The following is a 20,552-nucleotide window of genomic DNA, read 5'->3' as shown; positions in this document are numbered from 1 at the left end:
CAGAATACCCATCAATTTCCCAGCAGCAAGGCTATTCTTAGTTTTCTGGTGTCTATTTAAAGAGTGTTAATCCTCTCAGCCTCGCCCCCTGCAATTAGATGCATACCACCTTCCAACCTGGTACACAGATCTCGCCCAACTGGGAAGGCAGAATGGACAAGTGTTCTTCCCACCCTCCTCCCCTGGGCCAGGAATTTGGCCTTCACAGGCTAAGACAGCCTGGGAATCAGCCAAGCCAGAGGCCATGTGCCTGCTTTGCTTGGACCCTTCAGCTAGTGCTGGAGTCCAGAGCCTGCCTGTTCTGGTCCTTACTTGGCAGCATAGCGAGGCCACAGAGTGGGATGGTGCAGGAAGACCATGGACCAGGGAACAGACACACTCGCTCAAATACCATCTGTACCCATGGCATGGCTGGGTGACCTTGGGCGTAATTTGTGATAAAGAGCTCAGATTCTGGAGTCCGGTGGCCTGGGCTCAAATCCTGGCTCCACCACGTACATAGTAGCTGTATTCTAGGAAATGCCTTAGCCTCTCTCGGCCTCAGTTTTCCCATCTGTAAAGTGGAACGGTGGTGATGATAATAATAATTCTTAATATGAAGGTTTAATAAAGAACAGACCATATATATATATTTCTTAGAACATCTGCCAGTAAATATTAGCTGCTTTAGAGGAATCTCCTCTAGAGAATCTGCAGATTTCCTCATCTGCAAAACAGAAATAAGACCACCTTCTCATTGGGTGGTTAGGAGCGTTTAAAAAGATCATGCATGAAAAGGTCTTGGAATATAAAAATCATTCAACAAATGTGACGTATTATCAAATACGAGTATTACTTTTATTCTAGTTTCAGCTCTATCTCTTAGGCCCATCTACCCCACCTCTCAGGATCTCAGTTTCCCCATTTGTCAGGTGAGAGCAGCCAGGTGGCTTCCACAGCATCACAGCACTGGGGGCCCACGTGGCCTGAAAGGCACTTGCAGCAAAGCAAAGTCAGTAGCCTTGGAGCCTCGATCGGCCCCAACGCACCCCCAGTTTCCCCACATCGCCGTGCATGCAGCTCATAAAACAACTAGCAGGAGAAGAAAAACATGCCTTGCATTCGCAAATATTATCTCGATCTACACTATCCATTCAATGTGGTGGCCTCGACCCACAGGTGGCTATTAAACACTTGAAATGTGGACCCAGGAGCTCGGCGGTCCTGAGATATACTATGATTGTAAAATACATGTCAGATTTCAAAACCGTAAAGATTTAAAAACGCTACTAATTGTACTAATTGATTACATATTGAAATGATAATAGCTTGGACATACGGCATTAAGTAGAGTGTTCTTGGACCTATTTTTTTCTCTCTTTTAATTGTGGCTATGAAAAAATTTTAAATGACCTCCACGGCCCTCATCTGTATCTTGCAATATTATTTCTCCTGGACCGTGCTGGTCTAGCCTTACCTTTTCTGTCTTCCTGCTTATCAGTCGCCCGGTAAGAAATTCTCCTCTGAGGGATACAGAAGGAATTTGAACTATTCGGGATTAACTTTTTTAAACAAAATAAAACACAGATGTTAACTATCCAGGTGGAGCATTACATTGTAAGAGCCTCCAGGACTCTGCTCCAGCTTAACGGAGCCCTGAAAAAATATAATCTGTCAAGCTGACAGAGCGCCCCATGACCTTCACACACTGTCAGCACCCCAGGGTCACAGCTGCAGTCTGGTTTCCCAGGCCATCTCTTGTCTTCTCTGTTAGAAAAGGATCGGCAATGGCTTTGGCTTTACTTTCCAGGACAGTCGCTACTGATCAGCACACTCGCTTAGCATCTCAGAACAGCTTTTTCTCATTGGATTGGTCAGTGCCTAACATGTCAAGACTGATTTTTCTTCTTTCTCTCTCTCTCTCGCTCTCTCTTTCTCTTTCGCAAAGACCAGTGCACTCTTGCCTGGAAAGGCTATCTTCCTCGAATGTCCTTTCATTCAGGATATTTCTATTGCATGCCTCCTATGCACCGGGCAGTAAGCTGGTGAGTAAGACATGACTCCTTGTACTGCAGCTCACTGACCATCTAGGGGGAGGCACCAAGTATTGATAATACGATGGCAGACATTATCAAGCCCGTACGGCATGCCGGGCAATGGGCCAAGCCCACAACTCCCGTTATCTCAGTGAATTCGCCCACAGTCCTCTGAAGTGAAGAGTACTATTATGGCACAGTCCATTTTACAGATCAGAAAAGTGAGGCTGAGAAGGACTGACTTGCCTGTGATCATACAGCTGGTAACGAATGAAGCTACGGTTTGAACCAGGCAGTCTAACTCCAGGAGCTGTGCACTTAACCACCTCAGCAGCTGTGGAAAGTTTGACAAGCACGTGAGCAGTGTTCTCTGGGAAGAAAGAGGGTAAGTACATCATTTTGTCTGAAAAAGCGGTTGGTCTTAGGCACTCAGAGATCTATAAGCCAAAGGAAATTCAAGGTCATCTGGATTCAAAGTCCCAGAACTGGTAACCCATAAGGCTGAGTCTGACCCCGAGATAGGTTTTTGTTTGTTTCTTTTTCGTTGCGCCAACGTTTAAAAATCAGATTTCACAGTACGAATTTGGATTTCGTGCGTTTCCTAAGAGACTGGAAATCTCGGGCTACAGGCCTCGCATTCTGATAGCTTGGAGCTGGATACGGGCTGTCCCCTTCAGAAGGGACATGAAGTCTCAGTTCAGCACAGTTGCCACCAGTCTGTTGTCTTCCCCACTCCAAAGCCAGAGAGGAGTAACTACGTGTCATCACATGTGCCCACTGTTTTGTTGTTTGTCTTCTAATGAAGAATTTCTTTTTTCTTATTTGTTAGGCACTGACCAATTTTTTCACAGTGCCCATTTCTCCCTCCAAAGAGGGGAAACGAGAGACTAGGGAACCACATACCTATTTCTGGGTAGAAGTGACTAATGTTTCAATGTTTCATATGCAAACATCCCGTTTCTGAAGCTGGCCTCTGTAGACATTTAGGGTTGTGACCTAGATGAGAGGTAAGGAAACCCAGGCCAAGAGAAAAATCAATGCAAGAAGGAACCGGAATTCCCACCTATACCTGCTTTCCTCAGGGGCAGCCTTTCCCCACTGTACCCACTTGTTCAGAAATGCACGTTGAGAACAATATGGAAGGGGAGGTTTGTTTGCATCTCTCCGTCCTTCTGGTAAACGTTTGTATCAGGAAGTGACAGGCATGGGTTCATTAGGGGGTCTCTGTCCTATTGTTGGCAAGGGAAGTAGAATGTGATTGCCCAAAAGGGCATATGCTTGGTCTGACTCTTCCAAACCCCCTCCTCATTCGTGTACACCAAGGTCCATCAGATCGCACCCATCTACATCACAGGACTTCATCCGAGCCCATCTTTCATGAATAGTCTTTTGTGCTCCAGATGTTGGAGCCAAGCCATTCGCCAGATTTTCTGGAGCGAGGGGCTGCTTAGGTAGCCTGTGGGTCAGCAGACTGGGTTCTGCTGAATGCTGGGTCTCAGTCCCGACGCTCGTCCGTCAGCTTAAGTCATGGTGTCAAAGGGGTTCACAAGAATTTTTACCAAGCCCTCCAGCAATCAAGGACGGACACTGAAGTGACCTTGATGTTTAATTCTAGCCATCAACTTGTCTGCGAGGTTGCTATCTGGTTGGCAGATCAGCTCTGTTCCCAACAGGAAGTTAGGTGGTCAAATCTGTCATCCGATGAAGTATGTCAGCTCATTAGTGGTTTTGTTCAGCCGAAGCCCTCATCCACATTCACAGCCCCAAAGATCATGTCTCTTATCTTAATAGACCATATTTCTAAAGAAGTTACCTCCTAAAAGGTGTTGGGGATGTATTTGGTGCTCAATTAATTATTCAGCTCGACTAGAGATCCCCTCCCAAGGGAACTTAGAGCCCAAAACACTTCACAGATGGTAGGCTCAGGAAAATATCGATGACTGTAAAATATATGTGAAAAAAGTGCCACAAAGAGCCAATCCTGCTATTTCACAGATAACAGCCTGAAATTCAGGGAAGTTAACCTCACCAAGGTGATTCCAGAATCAGGTGGTGACCCAGAACTAGAACCCAGGTGCCCTGACTCCAGGCCGGTGCTCACGCATGTCCATCCACACTTCTCCCAACCCTGTGGTCGATGGTATACGGGGGTAGGCGGGGACAGGGGTAGGACTCAAGGTCCAAGTTCAGTGTCACCGATCCATTTCCCAGGCCTTCTCATTGGCTACCCCAGTATCTTTTCCCTGTTCCTATAGAGGCAGATGTACAAGAGCAATGGAGAGAGGGAAGGGAAGCATGTGACCCTTGAAAAGAGTGGCGGACTTGCTCTCAGAAGATGTGGTTTCCAATCCCAGTTCTGTGCATCGGCCGTGTGGCGGGCTCTTGAACCACATCAGTCCTCACACTCTACATCTGTTTATGGGAACAATGTCCCCCACCGTCCTGCTTTCCCCCCTGGGCTGCTGTGGTTATCGCATAAGAGCAAGTGGACTTAAGACTCTAAACTGTGAATGTCATGAAAATACAGAGTAGGAAATTTTGTGGTTCATTTCTCTGTCCTGTGGGAGGCAGTGTGACAAAGTGGAAAAGCATTCAACATGGGGCGGGGTGGGAGCTGGGGGAGGGTGGTCAAACAGCCATGATTTTTAAACTCGGCTCTCTGTATGTGAGCCGGAAAAATGTCACATCGCCCCTAGGAGCCCCACTGGATGTGGCAGAGCGAGAATCCCTGCTCTGACATATCACATCACAACACATTTATTGAGCTTTTAGGATGTGGAAGATTCTGTGCTAAACACTGGCCATGAGTTATTTCACTCAATCACCAACCCAATGTGTTACGTACTATTATTTCCCCATTTTGCAGATGAGGAAATTGAGGCCCAAGCTTGTGAGCTCACAAGAGCTACTGTTTCCAAAGGTGGTGAGTCTGTTAATGATGATAAAGTCTAAGTTAAAAGGAGAACCCGCCTAATTCATGAGCTGCAAGCACGTTAGCCAAAAACCAGTAATCCCTCAAGTAACAAAGCCACTTCTTCATGAAGTCCGACCCAGGTTGCAAGGTTCCCCTTCCCCATGCCCTAATCTGGGCATTGTAGGAGCCTTGAGATTTCTGAATGAAACAGTCCTCTGCAGGCAACAGGGCTGGGCTATCAGATGCCTGGCACCCTCATTCCAAGAGGGATCAAAGATGGGTGGAGGGGGAGGGGATAATTGCCCTGCAATATTTAAGGTCTCTAGTTCCGGAATGGTCTGCTCAGGATTTCCCCTCTTCCCCACTCCGCACCCCCATCTTCCAAGGGCTCTGTTTTTCCACCAGCTGAACTTTACCTTGGGCTTTCTGAAGCCAAATCTTACAGCTTTCCTTCCCTTCCCCACCCCCACAAAAAGCCAGGTGGCCACAGGCCTGGGAATACTTTAAGTTGCTACTTTCTGCGCAGAGCATGCCACCATTAGGTGATAAGGTTTACGTGAGCATAAATCAGCATGGACCGTCTCGTCCCTTCTGTGGCAGCTAAACCATCCCAGCCTCGCAGATGGCTCATACACGGACCAGGAAAGGTTCAGTGGGCCCCCTCCCCGCCTCCAGACACTAATGTTTTAGCAACCAAGCAAAAAGGCCTCTTAGTTCCACTATGGCTGGGACACACTCCTTGTGACCTCCTGTCAAACACTATTTAGGGAGTCCCTTTAGCTAGAATCAATACTCTTCTGCTCCAGCCTATCAGAGATTAATACAGGAAAATAAATACCTGAACCCATGTCACCTCCTCTGAAACGGTATGCAACTCAACCAGGACCCATCAGCAACCAGCTTACCTGCCAGCCCCACTCTCAGCACTGTGGGTACATAGAAAAAAATGGCCAGGGTAGTAAATGTGTGGACATTTACTCCTCCCCACGAGGAGGAGAGATGGTAAACTGGTGTGACACGAAAGAACTATTCTCAGAGTGGAGAAGAACAGTGATCTACTAAAGGGTCCATGAGCTATTTTCAGCATTTCAATAAGCCAACCCAAACCATACACTACAATCATCCAATAACCCAAGAGACTGCTTCCCAGGCTTAAGAAAACACCAGATTTCTTTGCTTTGGGCTGCAACTAATTGGTGTATTAGCTGCTTATGTCAAAATAATGACTAGCTAGTATCAGCAGTGATAGATATAGTTTAATTGGTGTTTTTTTTTTAATGGAAAAATAACAGTCAACACATGAAGCTGTGGTGGATAAGTTTTTGAAACATGGAATTCATTAAAGGAAAATTTGTGAAAGTGGTGCTTGGTGTTGAAAAGGCTGGGAACCGCTGATTCAGTGGAAAGAGCACCGGGTTAGGAATTAGAAATAGGGTTCGAGGCTTTGTTTTGTTCCTACCGTACTGTAGTAATTGGGGGGCAGCAGGAGAGGCAGGGCGGGAGAGGCTGGCTAGGGGAGAAAATCAAAGTGGAGTATACAGAGCGGAACCCCACCAATGGAGAGTCAGAAAACCAACGCGAGCAAAGTTGCAGAAGGGGTGCATCTTCCTAAGTCCAAAAAGTCCTAGCTCTTGGTCTATAAGAGAGACTGATTCAGAATACAGGTTTTGGAGCTCGACTAGCAAGTGTAGGTTCCAGCGCCTCTGTTTCTTAGCTGTGTGACCTTGGACTAGCGAGTTCACCTCTCCAGCCCCTGGGGTGCCTGACAGGCAAGTAAGGAGCTTGGTACAGTGTCTGGCGCATCGTATGTGTACCTTAATGAAAGGTAGCGATTGTCTCTGGCGATGCCCTGCTGGGGTGGCATTTAGAAATCTCCACGTTTGCTTCTCTGGGAGGGTGTTGGAGTATTATGTCCGGAAGATGGGACTGGACGGACTTATTAAGTAATGCAGACAGCGTAGCAGGTGCCTCCCCTCTCAGAGGGCTTAGATGCATGCATCCCTTTGGGTAGCACACAGCCTCTAGGTTTCGCCCAGCCCCAAAATGACCCCCTCTGTGAATTTCCCATGAAGCTTTGCAGAATTTGTTTGTTTGCTAAAGATGGTGTTTTAAAACATAAAATTTGGTCAAGGTGTAATTATTCTGCACCCATGCCAGGAAAATGGGACCAAATGAGACCTGAAGAATGAGACGTTAATGAGGGGTGTTGGGCCAAGACCCAGAGGGAGAATAGGAGCAGCTGGAGCTGGAAGGCCAGTGATGAGCAGATTGTGAAGAGGTAGACGGGGCAAGACTGGCCCTGAAGAGCCGTCTGATGACCGGTTATCCCAAGAGGCCACTGAAGGGTTTTAATCAGGGTAGCAAAATTCTCTCTTAAACCAGCCTTCCCAGTTGCCATAATGACTGAGGAGCCCCAGCTTCTTTCTTGGCTGGGACCCCCCCCCTGCCTCCCTCTCCAAAATCCATCTCCATCTCCATGGTCATCCCACCACTCTCATCCAGACACCATCCAAATGTAAGGACAGAGGGGTAGGGGGACGAAGGGATGAATCCGCTTTTTGCCACCATGAGCCTGGCCAGGGCCTGTCAACTAGGGGACATCTCTGAGTCAGCAAATAAACCCTGCGCACGTGTCTTCAAAACACAGCCACATGTGCTTAGCCCCGGGTTTAGGTGAAACCCAAAGTCAAGCCATTTCATGTAATGAAAGCCCCACTGCTTACTGTGAAAGCAAAACAATTAAACCATCTTCAACTGAATTACTCCAATGGCACCAAGTCAAGGACCATGGCTTTCCTGGCACTTAAGCCCCTCTGTCCCTATACAAATGCTTCCATCAGCTTAGTCCAAGTGGCCCTAATTTTGCTCACCTTCAAAGAAAATAGCAGAACTCCTAGACAGTCAAGAGAAGCTATACATTGTTTTCCCCTTTGAGAGAAGCACGGAAATATCCCATAGGGCTGTAAGAATTCCTGCAACCCTTCTGGCTGCATATCCGGAAAGAGCTGTTAGCACCGCCACTCTGGGGGGCAAATTACCAGGAACTATGAGAATGTAAAAGGCTCATACTTTATGTCCAGTAATTCCAACTGTGTATTTGCCATAGAGCAATATGTGGACCCATGAACGAGAGGAATGTACAATAACTGTAAGCATGAAAAGCTGTTAGAAACCTAGATATCTATCAATAGGTGAATGGCTCAATAAGTATATATCAGCACCTATAAGGATATTATATCATTATAACAATATAACAGTATATAGTCATCTATATAATATAATATGACATATTATATAATATAATGTAATATATATTATAGTTGTTGATTATATTTTTGAGCCAGGCTACATAGGATTTAAATACAGGCTCTGCTCTAACCTTGAGCAATTTACCTAATTTTCTCAGCCTCAATTTCCTCATCTGTAAAGTGGAGATGACAGTAGCACACCTGCCCTCTAGGACTGTTGAGAGAATTAAATGGATTAACGCATATTAATTATTTAGAATGGTGCCTGGCACAGAGTAATCACTCCAAATGAATTTTTTAAAATTATAACCTTATGGAATATTATACCTAAAAAGGAAGAAGTAGCTCCATATGTAAATTAACTGAGAACAACCTCATAAAAAAAAAAAAAGCAGAATGCTGTATGTGGTATTCCACTATATATAGTGTTCTACCATTCGTGTTTTTAAGGGAAAAAGCAACTATACATTTTCTATGGGTACCTATGTATGAAAATGCACAGGGAGGAAAGGGTCTGGAGAGGGAGCTAGAATTAGAGGATGTGACCAAAAAGGGCCTCACCTTTATCTGATGATAGATAGATAGATAGATAGATAGATCGATGGATAGATAGATCGATAGTAGATGGATAGATAGATACATAATAGAGAGATGGTTGATAGATAGATGATGGACAGACGGACATAGATATACACACATATACATATACATATGAACATAGACTGTATTCACATAATGCTTGTAACTTTACAATGTAGATAAAAATTAAAAGGCTGAGGAGATACAAATTATTATTCCCCTTTTATAAATAAGGAAACTAAAGTTAGAGACGCCCATAACGTGCCTGAGCACACACAGCTAAGCCGCCCCACAGGAGGGCTTTCAGCCCAGCTCTGCCGGCCCAACAGCCCTTCCACCACCCCACACTGCTTCTCCAGGCCACCCAGGAGATGACTATGACAAAGGTGACAAGAAGGGGCCTCCAAGTCCACACCGGCTAGAGTGGTCAACGCCAAAAGCAATGGAGAATTGTGTTGTTGTTTTTTGTTTTTCATCAGTGTGAACCTGCTGGAATGTGTTGGTCAGCAATGGACCTGAATGGTTCCTGCTGTTCCCGCAAAACAAACAAAAGTCCCTCCACCCAGGGACAGAAGTGGCCACTTTTCTAGCCTTATCTATCCAGGGATTGTGAAAGGGACCCAGAACGGTGGGAGGGGCACCTTCTCCAGCCAGCCAGGACTCAGTCTCTCTCTCTCTGGTTTTCCACCCACCACACTGGCCATCACCTCACCCTGGGCAGCCCCAGCTCCTCGCCACCTAGAAGGGGAAGAGTCTCGAAGCCTGAGAAGTCTTGTCTCTAAAATCTCTACTTCCTCCTGGGCCTCAGGGAGACAAACTGAGTCACTTTTTGACTTGGTGGTTTTGAGGGTCTCTTCCAGTTCTAATAGCCAAAGAACATCAGAGATTTTCCTTCTATTTTTCTCTATTTATACGCTAGTATAATAATAATAATAATAATAATAATAATAATAATAATAGTTTCTCCCTCCCATATGATGATGTTTGATGAAAACTTCTGGCCAGTTGGCTGGCTTCATATTATTAATAAAAACTTCCCAAATCAATAAGGAAAGCATTCTTCACATGTTAAGTCCATTCCATCTTGGTCCTCGGAGGAGTTGTGTGACTTAGAATGTCAAGAGTAAATGAAAGTTGAAAAGCTTTTGAAGAATGGAACAACTAACAATGAATTTAGCCTTCCCGTTTAGCAGCTGGGTGACCTTAGCCAAGCACAACTTCTCCTAGCCTCCGAGTTTTCCATTGAAAAACTGGGTATAACACCTGCTCTTCAGGTTGCTGGGTGGATGAAAGCCCTTAGATTTGTGAAGTGCTTGTACCCAGCAGGAGTCTAAGAGATGCCCCTTCACTCCTGTTTCCAAGGTTCCCCAGATGTGCAAGGCCTGGGTACCCTCCCCAAGTGGCTGGCTTCTCTCTGAAGTCTGATCCTTTTTTTCCCCCCTTAAGTCACAAAGCCCAGTGTGGAGTCTAATTGTGAGTGTGAGCGAGAGGGAATGAATCTGGCTTCTTTGAAAATGGCTTCTTTGCTATTATAAAACCACAACTTCAGATCTGATACCGAAAGAATCCGCTGGCACTGGTCCCTGTCAAAACAACTCAGAGATATCCAGGGACCATCCTCCAAGACTGGCAGCGGGCCCCCAAGCTGAGCCTCACTCTCAAATTCCCAGCACGCTCAGGGGGCAGTCCCCTAACACTCCATCTCAAAGCCCTGTTAGTCTATGCTGGGGCGGGGGCGGGGGGAATGTCCACAGAGAAGGGCTTGGTTCTTCTGAAGCAAAATTCTCTCAGCTGCACCCCCTACTGCAGAAATACTCCCCCTTATACACACACACACGCGCACGCACACGTGTGCACACACACACATCCCAATTTTCAGAAGGCTCTTGGCACTGCCTGTCCCTTCCTGAGCTGGACAGAGCTGCTGGAGCAGGATCTACCCGGCCAAGGCTGCCTTCTTCATTCCCACCCCCTCCCTTTCCTCCTCCAGAGTCAAGGTTTTGTCAGGAGTTTCAAGGGCATGACTGGTGGGGAGGGGGCCACAAGATAGGTGGCTGCTGCCAAGTCCTTTCTGTTCCCCCACAGTATGTTTTATAAGCCAGCATGTAGTTTATTCTTCTCCTAAACACTTCACCAGGGTGCAGGGCCTGGAGTTGCCATAGAAACACCTTTTAACTCCTCCTCACCCAGAAGACAGTGCCAATCCCCAGGGCTTTAGGGGAGAAGGGCAAAAAGAGACACCTGTGGATGAGGAGAAAAGAGAGGGAAGGCCATGGGGGGGTTTCCTTAGAAAGAGCCAAGCCAAGCATGTCATGCCCTTTACCCAGCAACATGGCACCTGGCCACAAGGAGGAAAAATAGTCAGGGAGGTTCTGGAAGAGGAAGCTGGTAGGCTGGCTTGAGCATATTTAATGGGCTACAGCATTGATTGGTGGGGTCATAGGGGTCAAGGGGAATTGGGGAGCTGCTATCAACTTCCTTCAGAGAGAGAACTGGCAGGGTCTGCAACCAGGACTGGAAACTAGAAAGGCTACGACTAGGAAAACTGGGAGCCCCCTGCTGGACGCCAGCGGGTACTGTAAGGCAGCAGAGGTCAACAAGCAAGCGGCCCACATCCACACCTCCCATTTTTAAAAGCATTATCTCATCGCCCCACTAGTGCAGTCACCACACCGAGCCCAGGCAGAACAGTTTAGGATCGGGGCCAGCGTATCAAAGATTTTTTATTCCTGTATTAGTTTTGCAACCGCAATGTTCTGGTTTTTCTGTAGTTCCTGGCAACTTAGCTTTTCTCTGGTCAGTTTATGGGGGTGGGGTGTGTGTGAGTGATATTTCTTGAATAAATCCAGAGAAATGACAAGAAACTTTCTGCATCAGCCCAGATCGCCAGCAGGAAACAGAATCAGGCAGTGTCCCCTTGTTTCTGTTCACCCACTGTTCCCTGGTCCACTTGCAGGGTGGCAACCCAAAGCCAAGGGCGAGGGACTCCCTCTGCCCACATACCCAAAAGTCTAATGGAACACTGTCATTGGAACACCGAGCCATTGTCCTGCAAAAGAGGACACCCTGACTCCGCCTATCAGCCTCCTGGCTCCAACGTATGCTCCTCACTGAGCAAGACCCAACCCACCAGCAGCAGCAGCTCCCAACACTCCTCAGGTGGGAAGGTCACCTATGGGCTGAGAAGAAACAGGCTAAGTGGAACTTGGGGGGAAGGAGTCAGGAGAAGGGAGAAAACCTTCCAGGCCTCAGGCAACCCCGAAGAATCCTTCCAGGCAATCCACAAACCGTGGAGCCAGCCAGGATCCCCCAGAGAGGGAAGGGTGTGCAACACAGGCTCCGGGAAACCTCTAACAAGGGTGACCCCCAGCCATACCAACACCGGCCTCTGCCAAGTGGACTGACCTGGTCACCACAGCCACCTCCCTGACTTCTCCTAAGCGAGGCCGGCCCGTCAGCAGCACCCCTCCCAACATCAGCTGCCTCCCCTGCCAGGCTCCTGCGTCCTCCCCCTCCTTCCCTGCAGCACACTTGTGGAGGCCCTTACCCAGGACTCAGTGGAAAATTTCCTTCCCCTTTATGACTGTACTTAAAATACACATGCTCCATTCTTCACCTCTGAATCGACACAGGCAGAGCGGCTAGACTGTCCCACCCCAAACCCAGCACACACACACACACACACACACACACACACACGGCGGGGGCCACTGGACTTGCATGCTTTATGAGCTGGAAAGGAGAGGAGAGATGGTTTCCAGCTGCTACTCCACCTCTGGCCATCCAAACAAGTGTCCCGAGCACTCCCAAACAGGGTCTCCCAGGACACTCTCAAGGCCCTCAATAAAAACTGGGTCTCCTTCTTACTGAGGCTTTCTCATCAAGGCCCAAGTCCAGTCTGGAATTGTCACCAGGATGTTACCTGTGGCATCTTTATTCTTTTGGTGACAAATCTATTTTCCACTGCTCCTTTGCCCCCTCCCCGCACACATTCAAGAAAAAAAAAATTGCCTTCCTGTGAATTCTCACTGTTATGTGATAAGTGACCCCCCACACACACACACAGACAGACACACACGCCACCTCTTGCATGCTATCAGCCTCTCAAACATAGTTCCTCGGGCGAGGGTCAACCCCACAGCTTTCTTCTCATTTTTCCCCTCAAATCCACCCACACTTGGCAGTTCAAGAAGCTCAGTTAGCATTTGCCTGGGAAGCTCTAGGCTGGTCTTAGTCTCAATGAAAAGAATGAACTTGGGAGCAGGAGTATGCAAACTCAGAAAACTTCAAGTTTTTCCTGCAACTTTTTGTGCACATGGCTGCCAACTTAAAGAAAAGAAAAAGAAAACTATTCAACATCCCAGCAGTTTAGTTGGCATTCCAAGTTTTAGGAACCCTCTCCCACCATTCTCCCCCAGCCCTTCCTCCCGCCATCGTGAAAAGGAAATTTTTCCATATGTCAAAAGGACCCATAGGGACCTCATTCCCTAAAAGGAGAGAGCACAGGCTGCAAAGGGTTCATTCAGCCATTGCGGGGTCTCTCTACAGGGCATCTCCCTCTTGGCTACGCCAGAGCCCCCGCCTCAAGTCCAGGCAGAAAAAAAGAGGGGAGTTCGCCACGCCACCCCGCGCAGCGCCCCAGTCCGGGCTGCAGCGCGCGAGGGGGGACTGCGGAGCCCCAGCGGGGACACCGGGATCGCTTACCTATGTCAGAGTTGCAGAAGGAGTCCTGGGGGTGGCTGGGCGAGCACGTGCACGCCTCGGCACCCCAGTCCCCCAAGCTCCAGCTGCCCAGGAGCACGACGAGCCCGAGCCACGGAGTCATTGCGGTTGCCGCTGCAGGGGCTGCCGCTCGCCTCTTCAGAGTTGCGGTGCGCGCCGCCGGCGGGGCCGCTGCAGCCGGAGCTCGCCCACCCGGCCGTGCAGGGCAACTTCGGCCTCCGGTGTGCTGCCCACCGAGTACCCGGCGGGACGGGACGGGTCGCGGCGAGGCTGCCTCGGCGCTGGCGCACGACTCCGTGGGCCGGCGCTCTCTCTGGGTCAAGGAGCGGGAGCTGGAGCCGGCGCTGGAGGAGTAGGAGCAGGAGAAGCCGTCTGAGAACCCGCTCTGCGCCGCTGCCCGGCGGCCGAGTGATATAACGCGGTCCTCCCCCCCGGCACTCCCTCGCGGGCTCCCGGGGCCCGCCCCTCCGACCAATCGCGGCGCCGCATTACCTCATCGGGCCTCCGAAAAGGGGGCGGGTCCGGGGGCACGGGGCGACGGGGCGGGGTCACCCGGGACGGTTCAGATCCTTATAGGGAATAATGCGGCTGTGGGCACGCGAGTGGGTGGACTGGGACCGGCCTCCGACCCGGGCTCGCAGACGGCCCTCGGAACAATCCCCGCGTGCCCCCTTTCACCCGCACCTTTGCCACACGCCCACCCCGCCCTCTGGGCTCCTCTGACCTAAACCAGAATCTACTACCACCCCTCGCAGTACCAACCTCTCCGCAGATCAGAGGTGGCCCTGGCCCTGGAGACTTTGCACCCGGTAGAAAAGCTTAGGAGAAAGGCTACCTCTCCACCTTCTCTGGAGAGGGCAGGCTCTGGAGGGAAAAAACAGGTAGATGACCTACCTTCTCTAACCCCCACCTCCAGCCCCTGACTTTCCTGTCTGAGGAAGCCATCTGCCTTTTGGAGCTGGCTGTAATAGTAGAAGGTCGGTTCCCCAGACTCACGCGGAGTAAATCGTGAAGTCATTCAACATACACTGTTCTGGGTGCTGGGATGAGCCAAGCAAAGTTCTTGCTCCCACGGAACTTACCGGCAATACGTCAGGAAATCCATGAATACGTAGGGTAATTGTCTATGGTGATAGTGCTATGAAGAAAATAAAACAAAGTCATGCGTTAGAAATGAAGGTGGAGGGATAGGAAGAGGAAAGTCTCCGAGGAGGTGACATCCTAGCTGAGATGTGAACAAAATGGCTTAGCCATGTGGCATCCGGCAGGAGAGAACACCAGCCAGGGAGAACAGCAAGAGCCTTGAACTTACTTGGAAAACAGTTAAGTAGAAAGGACAGGAGGCATTGGTAACCTCACTTAGGGCAGACAGGTCTCCATCCTTCAGCAAGGAATTTGGGGTGAACTGATCCGAAATGGCGATAAGACCAGATCCTGGAAGATTAGCCAGGATTCTAGACTATGAACTATAATGGATAATTGCTAGTAACTAATACTATGACTATCCTTATTATTAAGTAACATCTTGATTCTGCTTTATATTTTATATCCCTCACTTTATTATATCTCACAATCATGCTTCTGGGTAGGGAAAACTCACAGTTTTAATCACACTTTCCAGGTGAGGAAACTGGTACAGAAAGGTGACATGACTTGGCAACCAGCCAGGGACTCAATTCATTCATTTCTACCTTAAGAGAATTAGCCCTAACGGTGCGAATGCCCTTTTGCAGCTGGCATCTTCTTTTTACTCTTGCGTCTCTCTTCGTTTTCTCTACCAACTCATCTCATTTAGAAAGAGACTTGAATGTTTGAGCTATGAAAATATTAAAAGTTTGGAACAAAAAAGGACTGGGAATACTGCTCAGAAATGCAAGTTCAACCTCGTTCTCAGAAACTATTTACACCTCAGAAAAGTCACACTTGGGATGGCAGAAGCAGAAGATTTCACTGGAAATGGTATTTCCAAGATTTTTTAAAATTCTCTTTTCTCCCTTAAAAATTTTAGCTATAAGGAAAGGACTCTAGTTTTTACAGTTTTCTGTCTTGTCGCCTTCCCCATTTTTAAGACCCTTCCCACCTCAACTGTATCTATAACCTGACTCATGTAGATCTTTCCTTCTCTCCATATTTACTCCAGTACTTTGCTCATTGTTTCACAGGATATGGTTGTACTATTTCCCCAACGTCACTAGAAACACTTTGAGTTCTGAGATACTTGGCCACACTGCTTTTTAGGCCTCAGAACACAAAATAAGGTCACAGGAAACTTGAGTGTAGGTGTGGCCATCAGTCCATTGAGTCTTGTGCCGTGGACACTCAGGAGACTGCTCCAAGGATCCAAGTTGAATGAGGGCATACTTGGTGGAATTTGTGAGTTTCTCTTATCCCTGCACAGTGCCAGTCATGTGGAAGGCATTATGAGCCTTTCCAGACCAAATCCACTTTGGATAAGCATCTCACGTGATAGAAGCCCTGTCTCCTCGTTTTTCTTTTCACTTTACAGTTTTATCCAGAATCCCAATGTTTTCTCCCAGGGAAGGCTTGCCTAGAATACGTGAGGACGAGGCAGGTAAGTTTTGCTGAACTTCAAGCCGCAGGTTCCTTGTAGAAAGCATCTGACACATTTGATTATGGCAGTGACTTGATTATGTAAGCGCAAAAGTCATCTGATTGTTTTTCCAGCTGAAAGGTAATGAAATTGCCTTTTGGTTTATTTCCTCTTGCTCCTATCCTAAGATGTCCACTTATCGTCTTTGGAGTTCAGCTGCCCTTTCAGTTGAGTAGTTCTCCCTAATGTCTCTGCCCACCCATATAAGGTCAGCTCAGTGCTCACCCCGAGGAAGAGAAAGAGCGAGCCCCGTGAATGCTTGTTGGGGGGAGCCCTTCTGCCAGGGTCAGCCCCTCCAGCGAGCAAAACTCACAGCCACCAATCTTGTTGTCATAGTGTCCATGGACCTAGTAACATGTAAGAATTGCTTTTTCAAGGCCACTTTATAAGCTAGATGGAGTGAACCTGGGGCTAATGATAGGAATGAAGATATTGGCTCTCCTACTTTCGCTTGACAGCTAAGAACAATGATAGATTTATAAACCTTGGAAGAGCAGGAGAAGTTTCAGCATGTAGCTGGCCTGTCCTCAAACCTACCAGACTGACCCGATATTCCCTTTCCTGGAACTTTTCTAGGAAAGGTGAGTCCATGACCATCCTCTTCATATCAAGTGACAGAATGCTGGGATCTGTGGGACATCTCTCACAGAGGTTTAGAAGTCCCATCCTGAGGAAATAAGATGCAGACCGGTGAAGGAATTGGCCCAGCACCACATGGCCAGCTCGTGGCCTCGCTAAGATCGTGCTGCAGCCCCCTGACCCCTCCCCTGTTGTCCCCGCCCCTGGGCTCTCTCCCATACACTCACGGGTCTCAGTCCCCCCACTGCAGCACATGACCTAATGCTTGCACTCTGGCCATGCCACTCACCATCCTAGATCTGCATTTCAAATCTGCCAATGAGTTCATTTCAAAATCTTTGTATAGTGACCGACTTGTGGAGAATTCCACCTGCACTGATGTCTATTATGATAATCATCACCTCTGAGCCAATTGGAACGAATACGGCTCTCTGCTCTCAGAAGTTTATCTTTGGTGTGTTTATTTTTTCCTTCCTAAATTATTGTCTGATGCCTTTTGAAAACATTCCAAGCATAGTGCTACAAAGAGATACATGGAAACTTTCCGTCTGGGGAACAAAAGATGCTTGGGTGAAAAAAAAAAAAAAAAATCTGAGATTTGTTTCAAAAGTTGCTACAGAAGAACAGTTGTGTGTGTGGACAGGTTACCTCACCTATCAAGGCCTCCATTTCCATTTGTATTGGATGAAAGATATAACTCAGTGGTCTCCAAGATCCCCTCTTTGGTTTGAAAAGTCTGAGATTCCCAGGGAAAATCTCAGGGTCAAAGTGAGTGTTTCTGAAGGGAAGACAGATCTTGCCATTTAGACAGGTTTGAGGCAAATCAAATGTGCCCAACACTGAAGCGCATCTGCCATTCTCTCCATCAACACATATTGAGAGTCTCTCCCCCATGACTCAGGCTGCAAACAAAGATTGTGATGGTGAAGGCATAGGAGAGACTGAGGTCTTGTTTCTGATAGAGCCCCATTGTAATCTCTTGTTTTACTGTCTGTTTGTCTCTTGGACCAGAAGCACTAAAAGATGAGGAAATACATCTTTTATTGTCTCCATGCATTATTTCCAAATTCACTGGACTTCTATACTGGGTTCAGATCGCAGCTTAAATGTCACCTTCTCCAGGAAGCCTTTCCTGATTCCCCTCCCCTGCCTTCATCAACCCTCTCCTGTGTATCCCCAAAGCTTCCTGTGCTTCTTTCTTTCACACCACTTAGTTGACTGTAATTGATTGTTTACCTGTCTGCTTCTCTTCCTGGACTATAAGCCCTTTGCGGACAGGGATGGAGTTTTGGGAACAAAGAAGTCAGTAAGTGTTAGTTGAATGAGTCAGTGATTGGCCCCACCAACCCCTTCCCAGTATTCAGATGGGCAGGTGGAGCTCACGGAGCCCTATCCCTCTGGCCAGTGCTAGGGGGTGCTGTAAGCCTGAGAACACCCATCCCGTCAGCCTGCAGTCTCAGACAGTCTCGCTGAAGGCAGCAGCAGCACAATTCCACACTCATCAGTGGGGTGCGGGTGCCTTTGCGTGGGTGAAGCGAACCCCTCCCGTCTGCAATAGCCACAAAGCTCTCAGTCAGCACCCCGTCTGGGTCCGCAGCTGCCCAGCTTCTCCACCCTCCAGCTGGCCATACATCAACCCAAGGGGAGACTTGCTCTTGGGAAGAGAGAATCCTTGTGAATCATGGGTTTGGGGGGATCAGGGATCTGGGAACACAGCCGAGGATGCCACAGCCCCACTCTTCCTGAGCTGACCTCTGGAAATCAAACCCGGAGAAGGTGCTGACACGACATGTATTGTTTCTCTTGCCCCATGGAAGAATACCCTTTTGCTCCCCTGCTCCTTCCTTGGCTCCTTCTTCTCCAGACCCTCGCCACAATGCCTTCCCCAAGCCCACGGACCATCTGAAAGTCATTCCATTCAAATTGGCCTCTCCCAAGCAACAGACAGCCCTGGTCCACCACCACCCCCCCATATGCCCTCAGTGGGGCTGCGGCCCAGCCCTGGGGCATTAGGGACCTAAGATGGTAGGTACTTCAGGTTCTTTCTGTGTCTGGCCCTCGCAGGGAGTAAACACCTTTTCTCGTTTCCATCTGGAGCCAATTTCATGGCAGTAAAATTGCAGAACGTTCTTGCCCCTGCTCTCCCCCAGCCCTGCCAGGGAGTGAAGACCCCTCAAGAAGAGCGTCTGGCTGCTTCACTTGAACCCTGGGGTTTTCACATTTCTTTCCACCCCCAGCGACTCCCGGGGATTTTAAGCCAGAAAACACATGTGCACTGCACAGACATTTTGTGCCCCGTGTTTTCTGGGGTGGTGGGAGATGGGAAACAGAATATTCCAGCTCTTGCCGTTTTTGCTTTTTAACGACTGTGTGCTCAGTTGTTCATTCCTGAGAAGACTAGCCTGAAGTGGAGGGAGAACTTCTCCTCGTCGACCCGGTCTTAATGTCTTCCTTATGCCCGAGGCGTTCGTGTGTTTTTCCTTTACCTCTGGTGGCTCCTTTGTGCTTTCTCTGAAGGTTGCATGCTCAGCTTTGCACAGTAGATGCACATGAGTGTCTCTGGTGTGTACTCTCAGGCCTGGGGAGGGAATGGGATGGATGGATGCTCGTTCTCCTGGGAGACTGGGCTGGAAATCCTGTCTCTGCCAAGGCACTCGAGCTCTTTTCAGTGGAACCTGCTGCAGCTGAAACGGACTTGTCTTAGGCTACAGGGACGATGCACAGAGCATTGGACACCCCTGATCCTGTTCTCCCTTAACCTCGGCAGCTGAGACTGCACTGGCTGGGTTTTCACGTTTTACCTCTCCACCTGTACCTTCTCAGTCTTCTTGGCAGACTCTGCAGGCTCCTCCTGACACTAAAATGTAGGTGTTTCCCAATTTCCCGTCCTTGGCTGCCTTCCCTCCTCTTCTGGCTAATCCCACCCTCTCCCCCGGTTCTACTTATCACTGTGCCATGTGTGCTGGAATGGGTACAACTGGCCCTGTAATCAGCAGTACCCCTCTGAGCTGCAGTCTGCATCCAACTTCCCCCTGGACAATGACACCTGGAGGTCCCATGGCCTCCTCAGACTCCAAAGGGTCCAAAGCGCATTGTCTTTTTCCCTCAGCCCAGCTGTGGTGTTACCCATCTCCACCAATGGGCACCATCATTTGCCAAGTCCCATCAATTCTCACTCCACACATCTTCTAACCATCCGCTTCTCCCCATTCCCACCGTGTCTGCCTCGGATCAGGCTCCCAAAGATTCTTTCCTGACAATTTCAATAGTCACATAATTGGTCACCCTACCCCGAGTCTTTCTCTATCAAATTCAACTTTTGCACTGCCGCTCCTGTAAAGTTTATCAGATATAAATCTGAAATCATGCGGTCTTGTGCTTTAGGTGATTAATTTGCTCTCCATGCCTGTCTGAACAAAGTCTTCCACTCCAAAGAGAGGCACGCAAGGCTCTCTGGGATCTGGCTCTTCCCAGGGCTCCACAGAGGAGGTCCATTCACATAGAATATAATGCGATGGCTGCCCCTGCAGTTATGCAACAGCAGACCTGTCCTCGCTGGCCTCTCCAAACTTATGCCCTAATTCCCATTTCCCAACCCTTTCTACTTCAGCCATCATTTTCCTGCTCTGAGGCTTTGTTCACACTGCACTCTTTGTCTGGAATGCATCTACCACCAATATAATCCCTACCTCTCATCTGTCAGGATTCTTTTACTTTCAGGATTCAGCTAGAGTCATTTCCCTTCCCTGCAACATTCATCAACTTTGGGATGATAAGCTGGGAAAGATTTCTAAGACAAGAAAAGGGGAAGGAACTCGCATTAGTTGAGTTCCAGCTCCGTACAATTCACTTTTCAATACAGTGTTTCCTCCAATCCTCACAAC

At 48.5% G+C, this 20,552-nt stretch overlaps 2 protein-coding genes across 2 annotated transcripts in view; one reads left to right on the top strand and one right to left on the bottom strand.

Annotated features, from left to right (window-relative positions):
* TIMP3 (TIMP metallopeptidase inhibitor 3) overlaps window positions 1–13,886 on the bottom strand; it is a 57,465-nt gene extending 43,579 nt beyond the window's left edge. Inside the window, exon 1 of the mRNA XM_019728422.2 lies at window positions 13,461–13,886. Within this exon, the coding sequence (XP_019583981.1) occupies window positions 13,461–13,581 (121 nt within the window). The 5' untranslated portion in view covers window positions 13,582–13,886. The remainder of the gene's footprint in view (window positions 1–13,460) is intronic.
* SYN3 (synapsin III) overlaps window positions 1–20,552 on the top strand; it is a 407,670-nt gene that overhangs the window by 158,512 nt on the left and 228,606 nt on the right. The window lies entirely within an intron of this gene.

The sequence above is a fragment of the Rhinolophus sinicus genome, linkage group LG02, assembly GCF_036562045.2.
Source record: "Rhinolophus sinicus isolate RSC01 linkage group LG02, ASM3656204v1, whole genome shotgun sequence".
In the NCBI taxonomy this organism is placed as follows: Eukaryota; Metazoa; Chordata; class Mammalia; order Chiroptera; family Rhinolophidae; genus Rhinolophus; species Rhinolophus sinicus.
Note: the sequence above shows the minus strand (reverse complement) of the source record. Positions and strands in the feature narration are given on the sequence as shown.